This window comes from Lynx rufus, unplaced genomic scaffold (assembly GCF_022079265.1).
Source record: "Lynx rufus isolate CCGP_SWC_20201006 ecotype Redwood Valley unplaced genomic scaffold, mLynRuf1.p SCAF_4, whole genome shotgun sequence".
NCBI lineage: Eukaryota > Metazoa > Chordata > Mammalia > Carnivora > Felidae > Lynx > Lynx rufus.
Window position 1 is genome coordinate 124,521,530 of NW_025814856.1, and position 12,473 is coordinate 124,534,002.

The 12,473-nt window shown below is 36.6% G+C and overlaps 2 protein-coding genes across 7 annotated transcripts in view; both read right to left on the reverse strand.

Annotated features, from left to right (window-relative positions):
- LOC124524942 (retinitis pigmentosa 9 protein) overlaps positions 1–12,473 on the reverse strand; it is a 192,175-nt gene that overhangs the window by 74,381 nt on the left and 105,321 nt on the right. The window lies entirely within an intron of this gene.
- NT5C3A (5'-nucleotidase, cytosolic IIIA) overlaps positions 1,058–12,473 on the reverse strand; it is a 53,342-nt gene continuing 41,926 nt past the window's right edge. For 3 of the 5 annotated variants that reach the window (XM_047097390.1, XM_047097389.1, XM_047097388.1), the window contains 8 exons: positions 11,459–11,557; positions 9,018–9,087; positions 8,107–8,153; positions 7,093–7,178; positions 5,625–5,714; positions 3,843–4,005; positions 2,931–3,131; positions 1,677–2,449 (listed from right to left, as the gene is read on the reverse strand). In XM_047097390.1, the coding sequence (XP_046953346.1) occupies positions 2,348–2,449; positions 2,931–3,131; positions 3,843–4,005; positions 5,625–5,714; positions 7,093–7,178; positions 8,107–8,153; positions 9,018–9,087; positions 11,459–11,557 (858 nt within the window). In that variant the 3' untranslated portion in view covers positions 1,677–2,347. Of the gene's footprint in view, positions 2,450–2,930; positions 3,132–3,842; positions 4,006–5,624; positions 5,715–7,092; positions 7,179–8,106; positions 8,154–9,017; positions 9,088–11,458; positions 11,558–12,473 lie in introns of all 5 variants that reach the window. The other 2 variants (XM_047097387.1, XM_047097391.1) reach the window with 2 other exon arrangements.

A 12,473-nucleotide genomic window follows, 5' to 3' on the forward strand; every position in this document is an offset into this window, starting at 1 on the left:
AATCTGTTCTGGTCACACAGCTACTAAGTGGTAGAAGGAAGATCCAAATCACAACAGTCTGACTCTATATTGGCTACATTAAACTGCTCTGAAAATGGAACTTGAAAACAAATTATTTCAAATACCAGTAGAACAGGGGGCAGTGAGAGGTGATAGGGTCCCAGGGATGCAGTGGAAAAGGCAGGGGCCTTGGCTTGATATTCAAGTTATCCTGATAGTGGCTATAAGGGGCTACAAAGACTGCATGCCCTCAAGGCCTTTGTTAGATGGGGAGGTGCCTGACTTCTATAGTCTTAGTAAAGGGCTGAACCAAGACTAGAATGGAGGTCATACCTTCAGTATTCTTTACATTTATACCATGACTTATGCTTATTTGTAGAAGCATATTATAAACTCCTTGGAAAACAGTCTATATGGCAAGCTCTAACTGCAATATGGGATAAAAAGTTCTCATTAGATCAGAAATGCCCAACTTTTTTTCTGTATGAAAAACTCCTCCAGGTAATTCTGATACTCTCATGTGACGCTAATCTGCTTTAAAGCAAGAAGCTTGGTTTCTTCTTCCTCTCTCCCTCTCTTCTTCCTTCCTTCCTTTCTCTTTCTGAATCTTGGTTTCAAGGGGTGCCTCCCTCCCTCCCTCTCTTTCTTTCTCTCTCTTTCTTTTAGAATCTCGGTTTCGAGGGGCACCTGGGTGGCTCAGTCAGTTAAGTGTCCGACTCTTGGTTTCCGCTCAGGTCATGATCTCATGGTTCATGAGTTTGAGCCCTGCATCAGGCTCACTGCTGTCAGTGCGGAATCCACTTCGGATCCTCTGTCTTCCTTGCTCTCTGCCCCTCCCCCACTTGCACTCTCCCTCCCTCTCTCTCAAAAATAAATGAACATTAAAAAAAAAAAGGAAGCTTGGTTTTGAGTTTGATTTTGGAAATACTTCAACAGAGAATAGTCTACTTCTGGCCATTATAAACTTTGTTTCATTGTTTATTATAAAAAGGAGTAGTGGTGGAGGGTAAGGATGGGCAGCCCCAGGGAAAAGGTTTTCATTGTAAGACCTCACCTACCTGCCACATCAAATGGGACTAGAGATTGCCGACCACACTGAGTGTCCGGAACCAGCTGGAATACGCTCTGTGTGTATCAGAGCTCAGATGCTTTATGGAATTAGTGGCTCGGAGACTCTGGAGTGAAACGGTTAGAGCCAGGGTCAGATTTATCACAATGGCAAATCTAAACTTTGTATGAACCATTTATGGGGCAGCAGAAATTTGGAACAGGAAGTCAGAGTGCAAAGACAAATGTCGGTTTAACTCAGCAGTACTCGGTTTCAGTTACCATGAGAGCCAGCTCCACTTTGTTCCCTGCCTGTGGCTATTTCTGAAACTATTAGACCTCCAACAAAGTACCCTCTTTTACTGATATTTTCAATGAGGGAAAACAATTTTCCCAGTCCCTGGTATTTTCTGAAGGGCTGATTAAATTTTCTCTGCAACTATCTTTTCATCCTTAAACTTATAATACGTAAATTTAAAAATATTCAATCTAAATAGCTACTATGACAATGACATAGGATTCATCTCTCTCTCTCTCTCTCTCTCTCTCTCTCTCTCTCTCACACACACACACACACACACACACACACACACACACACAAGAAAAACACTGCAAGAGCTTAATAAATATTTGTTGAATGAACAACAATGGTCTTGACAGTACAATTTAAAAGGTTTTTCACTTCATGTGTATTATCAGTGCATCAATATAGAACATTTTGTAATGATTAGTGATATGTGGATACCAATGGTTTTTCAAACACCAAGTGCCATTATTTTCTGATAAATACTGACTTTCAAGAACAAAATAACCAAACATAATACAATTTCAGGAGATGGTGATATCATCAGCATAATTCACCCACATGACAAAAACAGCAACACTTAAAATCATGCACATTATTTCACCATTTCATAAAACTTCTTTTTAAACTTATACAGACTTTTTTCCCAGAGTAAAAAGTTTCCTCAAAAACCTCATGATAACATTAAACTACAAAATTCACTCTGGAAATTAATTCATGGAGTTATTTTTCAAATTTTACCTTTAAGGTTTTTTTGTTTTTTTTTTTTTTAACTGTTAAAAAAAATATAGTTGAGGAGTGTGTTGAGAGAGGTGAGGAAAAAAGGAGTTTCCAGTTGATGGATTCAATATGTCTGAAAATACCTCAGTAACGTAGAGAAAAAACTTCAAGAGCAAGAATGTATTATAAATAGAAGTCTTTCAGCAAGATGAACAGGTGAGCAGTTCCTGCATCAATTGCACCCACAGCACAGAGGTCTTCTTGAAGAATGCTTGTTTATAGAATCTTCTGTAAGATAGAGTTGGCTACGTCCAGTGATTCGTCTTTTACTAGAACAATATCGTAAGAGTCCATGTACTTTTCTAAAAGCTCATCCACCTAATCAACAACAACAGAAAAATTAAAAGGATATACAGGGAGGAGAAGTAAATTGTTTCAGTGTGGATCTCATTATTACATTCGATCTTTTGGGCTAAAATGAAGTAGATCAAATTTACTTTCATAAGACTTTTGAACATAGCCACAGGGTGGCTTTACTCCCAAAGTCACTTCTCTCTAGTCCAGTGGCTCTCAACTGGGGAGACTGCCCAAGCAACTCTCTGGCAATGCTGGGGACATTTTTGACTTTCATGACTTGGGGGTGCTAAGGTTTCCGGTAGGAGAGGCCAGAGAAGCCACCCTAATACCGATGGCATACAGATGTACATCCCAATTCCCTTAATCACACCAAAGTAAAAGGATAAAGAGCAATCAAACTGTGTCTAACTCCTTTTGCATGTACCTTTAGTAACAACTGCCTATTAAGTTCCATCCTTATTTTTTCTTATAAGAAAATTAAATGACAGACCTGTATACTTACTCTATCATTTAGATATCCAATTTTCAGGATGTGTTCAACATTGGCTACTCCATCTGCCATTCTTATATCTCCTTGGGAATCTCCCAGCAGAATTATATTGCTATTATCTTTTAGCCGATTGAAGTATTCTGTGTTCTTCAAGGCACCATCATGTTTGTTAAATACATGAATTAGTTCGCCTTTAAATCCTTTGAGCACCCCCTATAAAAACATAAATCCTTTGAAACAGTAGGTTCCAAACTGCAAATTCTGTTTGTTCTATTTTCACATTTATGATAGGTAAGAAGGGCTCTGAGAAGTTAATGACTTTCTAGAGAGTACTTTAAATGTTAAACACAGTGAGCTGAACATCCAATTCTAACTTTTCATTTGTTTCCTAACCAGAGGTCCCATTTTATGTACTTCATAATTGTCTTGAATTGAATTCAATTCAATATTGTCTTGAATTGAAAAATTTATTCAAATAAAGTCAGTTCTAATTTACTTTTTTTCCACCTATGGGTATTAAGTCTTCAGAGTTGCTGCACTGAGTTACATTAAAAGAACTTTTCCTAATTTTAATATTAGTCTATAGGTTGGGAAACAAAAGTTTAAGAAAGGCATATTATTTTTAAAACATGGATACAGATAGAACACTGGGAGATGAGCCCCAGAGTAGGCCTATTGACCTGACCTAATTTAATATACGTTATATATATGTTTTATATATATATATATATATATATATATATATATATATATATAAAGTAATATACCTTAAATAATAAAAACCAACTGCATTTACATGATTAAAATATATTCAGATTTTAAAAGTAATTATGAAGAAAAATTACTTATGAAGAAAATAATTATGAAGAATTATTTAGAATGATATATTCAGATTTAAAAAGTAATTATGAAAAATGTTCTTACATTGTCATCAAAATCCATGAAGTTGGACACTACTGTGATGTTTGGGTGATAAACGCCAGCTTGATGGATCACCTCCTCTAGTATATCACCGATACCAGCCGAAAATATGAACACAGGGATACCGTATTGTTGGAGCTTATCAAAGAAATTCTCATACCCTTCCCTGCAAGATGGAGGTAGGAATTGATTGTTAAAAAGCAAGATATAGATATATATCCTTTCACCTAGAAATGAAAAAAGCAAAACATTTCTACCTAATTCCATGGCCCATTTATATTCCCTTTCCAGAATCCTGCCTCAGAGCAGGGTTACTGATGTATATGACAATTTTAGTACAAGTTTTTCCAAATAGTTCACTCTTTGCCTTGCTTTTAATAAATTCTAATGATACAAATTAGATGATTTTAGACTCTCATTAAATATGGACATAAGCCTACAGTTCACAATGTATACCATTTAACAGCAAATAATTAACCACAACTGGAAAAAAGCACACCCTGGAAAACCCATTGAGAAATGGGCTGAAACACTTCCCGCTTGCCATCTTGCTCAACTATTTCCTCTCAGGAAAGCGGAGGGGCAGGAACTGAATGTATTCTCTTTACAACTGGCATCTCTCCTGCTTAAGGCGTGGCTGTAGGTAATGTTTTTAACTTATTAATCTAAGTTTCTTCCCTTACTCTTCCTGGGCTATATGTTAAGCTGCCTACAAAGGAATGAAATGCTTACTAGCTGTCTTCACACTCTTTCTGACATTTAATACCTTCCTCCTTAGAGGTAGATCACCTTAGAGGCATGCCTGGGTGGCTCAGTTAGTCGGTTGAACATCCTGAGCACCTGACTCTTATTTTCAGCTCAGGTCATGATCTCACAGTTTAAGGGATGGAGCTTTGCAAGGGATCCATGCTGACGGCGCAGAGCCTGCTTGGGATTCTGTTTGTCTATCTGTCTCTCTCTCTCTCTGCCCCCTCCCCACTTGACTGTGTGCACACCCTCTCTCTCAAAATAAATAACTGACAAAAAAAAGTAGGTCACCTTAAAATGTAGGTCATTAAAAAACGAAACAAAAAAACCCCCATGACATCATCATATTTACCTAATAAGTCGAAAATTTTTAGAGGTGGTAAACAGTATTGAAAAGAAGCTTAAAAATGTTTCTATCTTATCATTCATGTAATACAAATATTTTTATCATTTGCTAAATCATATTCACCTTTCCTAGAGATAGTTTTCAAGGAAATTTGAGAATTCAGAAAGTAGATTCATGTAATTTTATAAACAGGGTATGAGCAAAAAACTTCTTTTCAACTTGAGTTATAAATGTTCCTTTTATATTTTATGTCTTTCAAAAGAATTTTGCTAAAAAACTCTACAATGGTCCTGGTTTCATAAATTTCTAAGTTAGTCTTAAAAAATATTTTTGAAGTATTTTTTATTTAAGTAATCTCTACACCCAACAGGGGGCTTGAACTCACAAACCCAAGATCAGGAGTCGCACATTCTTCCCACTGAGCCAGCCAGGCACCCCAAGTCTTGAAATTTTTAATGTAGAGAAAGGAAATGCAGATTAGAACTTAAATCTCATAAGGCTCTTACTTCCTACACCAAGATCTAATATATCATTCTAAATTCCTCATCTTATCATTATTTTGTGATAGGTGGCATATTTTGGCTACATTTTTATAAGTAATATAGTTATAGATTATTTTAATATAAATATACACTTGAGTACATATGTAAGTCTGTAGACAGTTAACAGCAAAAAACACTCTAGAAACTTACTTGAGCATAACATCAGATTCTGCCACGATTTCTTTAAGTTTAGCTTTTGGTAAAGCCTGTTCAATAAGCAAGCCATGTGCTTTAGTATACCTGGAGTTCATGACCAAAGAAAAAGAATATTGATTCAAGCAAATCAAAACCATCATCTTTATTAAAAGGCATTTTTCAGTGACAGATAATGCAGTATTTCATTCATCATATTTTGGACTTAAATTTTAGAAATTTAAATTCATCACTAATGAGCATATACCCTATGGTTCTCAAATCAATAGACCATCTTCTTATTGTATTTCCCAGTTCACCCCAAAGTTTTAGTTTAAATGTGTTAATGAGACAATGAAAGGCTACTACGTGTACACCTTTCCTTAGTCTTCAAAGAACTAAATCCAACTGAGAGGCATTCTCCGATTATGAGAATTAGTGCAAAGCCATTTGTTTCACCTGTTTGTAGTCTAAATTGTTGTGAAACACCTCAGTACTAAAGATGCTCTCTAGCACACAAGAGAGAAAACCCTTGTTTTGACAAGTTTGATAAACACATGATTTAAAATTATATCAAAGTACCTATAATCAAAGCATCTCCATAACAGGCCTTTAGAACCTCTCCACCTGATACCCAGTATCATCGTGCAATATTCCTAAGGGACCCCCCACTCTGGATCAGCTCCCATCACGTTGGTGAGCTCATTCTTCCAGGGAAGCTTGTATCATTGCTAGAAAATTCTAATTACTAGGTAGTCCTTTCTTTCATCAGGCTGAAATTGGTCTTCTTAAACCTTCTAAGTCTGCTTCCAGTTCTGCTTCCACAGAGGTCCAACTTTTCAACATTTTGTACCATAAACATTGATTAAGTGTACAAGGCATTCAGTTTAGGTCATAGGATAATGAAGATAAAGAACATCACTCCTGTCCTCTTAAGATTCAAAAACCATAGTTGTTGCTTCTCAAATCACAGCTTTCTCTCTTCAGTGAAATCTTTCCCAAATGGGATGGCTCCAGTTCCTGTGATTTTCTTAGTGGACCCATCTGACACACTCGAAGTCTGTCAACATTTCTCTTAACAGCATTCTCTCAGGACTCAACACAATGCTTTCTGTGTGGTCAGCTTGAAAGGCTCCATTTCCACGAACACAGCCAACATCAAGAGGCCCATTTCTTACCAACTATGTCACCTGCTGGCTCCAAATGAGTTCAGAATCAATTTAAATCCCAATTCTTTTTCTTTACACATGCAGCCCACATTTTGTCCATTAAAAAACAAACAAACAAACAAACAGAACAAAGCAAATTCTACACTGAGTGATTAGAAAATTAGGTTCATTTTGTTGTATTTATTCACTGCTATAACTCCTTAGATAATTTATGAATCTATTTATATACAGCATAGGGAAAAAAATAAGCCATTAGTTGTAACTGCAGTGTTATGTTATTATATTTTTAACCCTCCCCTTACCCGATACATACTTACCATTCTACCATATAGGGGTACTTCTCTTCCATGGTAAGAACAGGATCAATTTCAATAGCATAATATTTTTCCTTTAGTTGCATTAACTAGAAATAAATGAATAACTTAATTATGAAGATGACAGAGTTGTCATTAAATTGCATAGTTTTATAGAAAGCAAAACAATGTCAACAAATGTTTGCCATAAATGGCTGTTAAAAATTAGATCACGAGCACTTAGCTAATATATATATCAACTAAGGAGATCTTTGTTGACCTTGGTATACATGTAACAAAATGTACCTGCAAAAAACTACCTTTCTTTTTTTAAGTACTTTCAGGTCAGCAATTCAGTGAAATCGACTAATAATCAAATTATTACTACAAAAAAGCTTCTGTTCTCATATCAAAGTATTAAATTTGATTCACACCTGCAGTCCTAGATAGACACATACTCAAGGAAAGCAGAGGACTGAGGCAATTTCCTGATTAATTTAAAGGAGCAAAACTGGGGTGCCTGGGTGGCTCAGTTGGTTAAGCATCTGACTCTTTATTTTGGCTCAGGACATGATTTCACATTTTGTGGGATCAAGCCCCACATCGGGCTCTGTGCTAACAGTGAGGAGTCTGCTTGGGATTCTCTCTCTCTCTCTCTGTCTTTCCCCTTCTCTCTCTTTCTCTCTCTCAAAATAAATAAACTTTTAAGTTTAATAAATAAAGGAGCAATATCTACACAAAATCAAAGTACTTTTGTTTTAATGTACACTTAATGTAAGGACATCAGAATATTTTGATAATCAACTAAAAGTTTCTCATGTTAATTTTATTGTCTTTGTTAAAAAGTTAATTTTTTCTTTAAAATAATGTTGAGTATGTATAATCCACACAATAAAATATTTATTCATTGTTTACTATGTGCCAGGTATGGTGATAAGCACTTTATATCCATTGTTTGTGTGAATGAACCTGAAGAAATTCTCAGGCAAAAAGGCTAATGAAGTCTTTGAGTAACTCTGGATTACTGTTAGTGTTTACCTTTTTCCGACATTCATCTGTAACCAGCTTACTGTTGTCAATGACATCTGAAGAGTGAAAGCAAACTAGCATTAAAAGAAATATTCTGATTGATGCTACCACTACTTTAAATAACTCACTACTTTTAAGTTTAAATGCCAAGTCCACTAGCATGGTCATTACAACTTCTGGTCTTAGTGCTATGGTACAAGTGACATTGCTAGAGAATCTGATGGCTTTAAAATCCAAACTGTGACATTGCTAGAGGATCCAATGGCTTTAAAATCCATACCTTGGATCTAAAGCTTTTTTCCTACATTTAGAAGGACTTCATTAAAAATTTTCCAAGAATCGGTGGGCCAAAGGGTATGATTTCTAGTGGTTTTAATATAAATTATCAAAACAATTTCTCAAACTACACATGCAGCGCCAGTAAATGAGAGGACTTGTATCACTGCTTGTCAGGTTGAAGAGGATTATTTTTAACACTGACTGCCAAGTTTGGAAAACACATAACTTGATATTTATTTAGTCACTCTTTTACTTAATTTATAAATCAACACTGCAAAAATTCAGTGACATTCTTAGAAAACAGTAGTTGATAAAAATGCTATTTCTAAGAAATATTAGGTTAATCCAAAGTTTAAAGTCCATTTAAATATTTCTTGATTAAATAATGAACAGACCACATTTGGAGAAAAATTTCAGAAGTCTTCATTCCTTTTATAACCAAAACCATACCTGATAATACCCATTTGTATAACATGGGGGAAAACAAACCCTCGAAATATAAGAAGAAAAAGGCAGGTCCTCTTATTTTCAATGTCCAAAAAGAAGAGCAAACTGCAGTCAATCTCATAGATAATACAGATAAGAGTGGATCTGAAAACGGAATCACTTTCATGAAATTTGTTTATGAACGCCACACTTACAATGACATGTTGGGCATCTTTTGCCTTCGTAGGAAAATCTACTCAGTGTCATATCAAAGTCTGTTATTATCTGTAAAAAAAAGGGGGGAAAGGCATGGAAAATACAGCCACCAAGGCTAGACATGTACTGCACTTAGAGGCATGGGACTGTGCTCAGTCCCTAACATCCACTATTGGTTATTCGCTGCATTCTGCTTTCTACTGCAGCTCTTGATCAAGAATAGCAGCCCCATCACCTGCAAACTCAGATCCCTGTACTGATTAACCAGGTTTTATCTGGTGGCAATGCCAGGGCACTGAAGGTATTGCCGTGCAGTTAAGTCCTGGGAGCTATCTTAACCACAGAGTGATACCTTCAGTGCTCTAGCATTGTCACCAAATAAAATCTGATTAATTGGTAGGGGAATCTTCAGTTACAGGTGATTGGGCTACTGTTCTTGATAGAGATAAAATGTTGCAAAATTTCAAACTACTTAGTCAATGTACAAAAAGGCAGTGGAAGCAATTAAATTATATGAGGCTCTCAACTAAAAAGAAGGACATCCTGTCATACTATACAACATGGATGAACCTTGAGGGGACATTATGCTAAGTGAAATAAGCCACTTACAGAAGGACAAATACTGCATGATTCCACTTATGTGAGGTATTTAAATTAGTAAAACTCATAGAAGTGGAAAATAGAATGGTGGCTGTCAATGGCTGGCGGGAGAGGGGTGTGGGAAGGGAAAGAAATGAGGAATTGTTGTCCTGTGGGGATTGAGTTTTAGTCACACAGGATGAAGAGATTTGAGAGATCTGCTGTACAACAATATACATAGAGTTAACAATACTGTACTGAACACTTAAACGTTTATTGAGAGAACAGATTTCATATAATGTGTTTTACCATAATAAAAAGCATATACTATCTGTGCAAAATAAGTAAATAAATAAATAAATGATATAAAGTTCTTAGTTATTGATACTATCACATTTTTTATTTAACTTGCTATGTAGTTAAAGCATACCAATGAATGAATGATACTGATACATGGAGATAGTTTACCAGCTCTTGAAACTTAGGTGACTGGGTTAAATACTTTTTCAGAAGTGTTTTAAAAAGGGAAAAATTTTGGGGGGAGCACCTGGGTGGCTGTTGGCTGAGCATCCAACTCTTGATTTTGGCTCAGGTCATGATATCACAGTTTGTGAGATCAAGCCCCGGCTCTGTGCTGACAGCACGGAGACTGCTTGGGATTCTCTCTCTCCCTCTCTCTCTGCCCCTTCTCTGCACACCCCTTCTCTCCCTCCATCTCAAAATAAATAAATAAATAAATAAATAAATAAATAAATAAACATTTCAAAAAAAGAGAGAGAGAGAATGAGGGGCCCCTGGGTGTCTCAATCAGTGGAGCATCTGACTTTGGCTCAGGTCATGATCTCACGGTTCGTGGGTTCGAGTCCTGTGTCGGGCTCTGTGCTGACAGCTCAGAGCCTGGAGCCTGCTTCTGATTCTGTGTCTCCCTCTTTCTCTGCCCCTTCCCCACTCACATTCTCTCTCTCTCTCTCAAAAATAAGCATTAATAAGTTTTTTCAAAGAATTAAAAAAATCAGTTATTCACTAATAAAGTTACATCTTAATTTGAACTTGATTTGAAATTTGAGTATTATTCTTTTTTTTTTTTAATTTTTTTAATGTTTATTTATTTTTGAGACAGGGAGAGACAGAGCATGAACGGGGGAGGGTCAGAGAGAGAGGGAGACACAGAATCTGAAACAGACTCCAGGCTCTGAGCTGTCAGCACAGAGCCCGACGCGGGGCTCGAACTCACAGACCACAAGATCATGACCTGAGCCGAAGTCAGACGCTTACCGACTTGAGCCACCCTGGCGCCCCTTGAGTATTATTCTTACAATGGTTTGAAACTGAAGTGCCTGGGTGGCTCAGTCGGTTAAACATCTGACTTTTGATACCGGCTCAGGTCATGATCTCACAGTTCGTGAGATAGAGCCGTGCATGGGGCTCTGCACTAATAGCGATGAGCCTGCTTGACACTCTCTCTCTCCCTCTTCTCAAAATAAATACACATTATTTTAAAAAAAAAAATGTTTTTTAATATTTATTTAGTTTTGAGAGAGAGGGAGAGAGAGTGAGATAGAGTGTGAGAAGGGAAGGGGCAGAGAGAGAGGGGGACACAGAATCCAAAGGGGGCTCCAGGCTCTGAGCTGTCAGCACAGAGCCTGCTTCAGATCCTCTGTCTCCGTCTCTCTGCCCCCCTCCTTCTTGGGCTTTCCCCCAAAATAAATAAATATTTTTTAAAAATGGCTTAATACTTTTGCACAGCATTAATTAGCTTAGTACTTAGTATTACCCAGATTTTAGCAAAACGAGATGAACGCGTGTGCCTGAACATTAAAAATAAAGGTTTAATAGTAAAGACTTCTTGATAATTATTCACCTGAAGTTTGGCAGCTCCTCCCTTAATAAGACCGCAGATAATTTCTTCTACTCTTGCCGGGTTCTTGATTCGAACTGAACTTCTCTGGAATTCTGGCATCTAAAAAATTAAAAGAAGTTAATTAACTACTTTTAATTCCCCTTTTCCCAGGTTCTTTTGATACCAAGCAGAAGCTTATATTAAGATATAAAAACGGTGAGGCACTATTAAAAAAAAAAAAAAAAAAGCAAACCATCATATCAAATTACCATTTATACACACAAAATTTTTTGAAGCACATCAACAGTTTCCATCTGGAAGATTAAAACAAAATTATGTTTGTCAGAAAGTGTAATCCTTCTAATTATAAAAGTTGTGCATGGTTACCACAGAAATAACAGAAAAATATAAAAAAGAAAATAAACATTGGAATTCTATGACCTGAAGATAAGCTAGTATTATTGTCCTCAAGTGTACCTTTGTATAGGTAACTAAAATATTTTTAAAATATATTTAACTTGAAAAGGTGCTTCAATATCTTTGTGCCTTTATATTGTGCTAAATCCTAAATAATTTCATTGTTCTTGGCCTAAATTTTACAAAGTATTTATTTCAAGTTAAGACAACTACTAAAAGGTATGAGACCACCAGCAGGAGACTCTTGATCTTGGTGTCGAGAGTTCAAGACCTATGTTGGGTGTGGAGCCTACTTAAAAAAATATATATATATATTAGACCACCTGGGCTTAGGTTGCTACTAAGCGGTTTACTAAGGATTTAGTGTTGCTCAACAGTGTAACATTAATTATTATTTCTTTTTTCTACCCTATCACAGGGAGAATGAAACTGACCAGAGTAAAACGCACAAGCACAGTGCTCTTACAGCACATGTATAAGAAGATGCAGGGTGTGTGTGTGGCGGGGGGGGGGGGGGGGGGGGGTGGGGGGTGGGGGGGGGGAGTGGGGGGGGGTGTTGTGGTTATGGGGTAGTTAATAGCTCCACAGTATGAAAAGATAGTAAGAGAACCTCAAATCA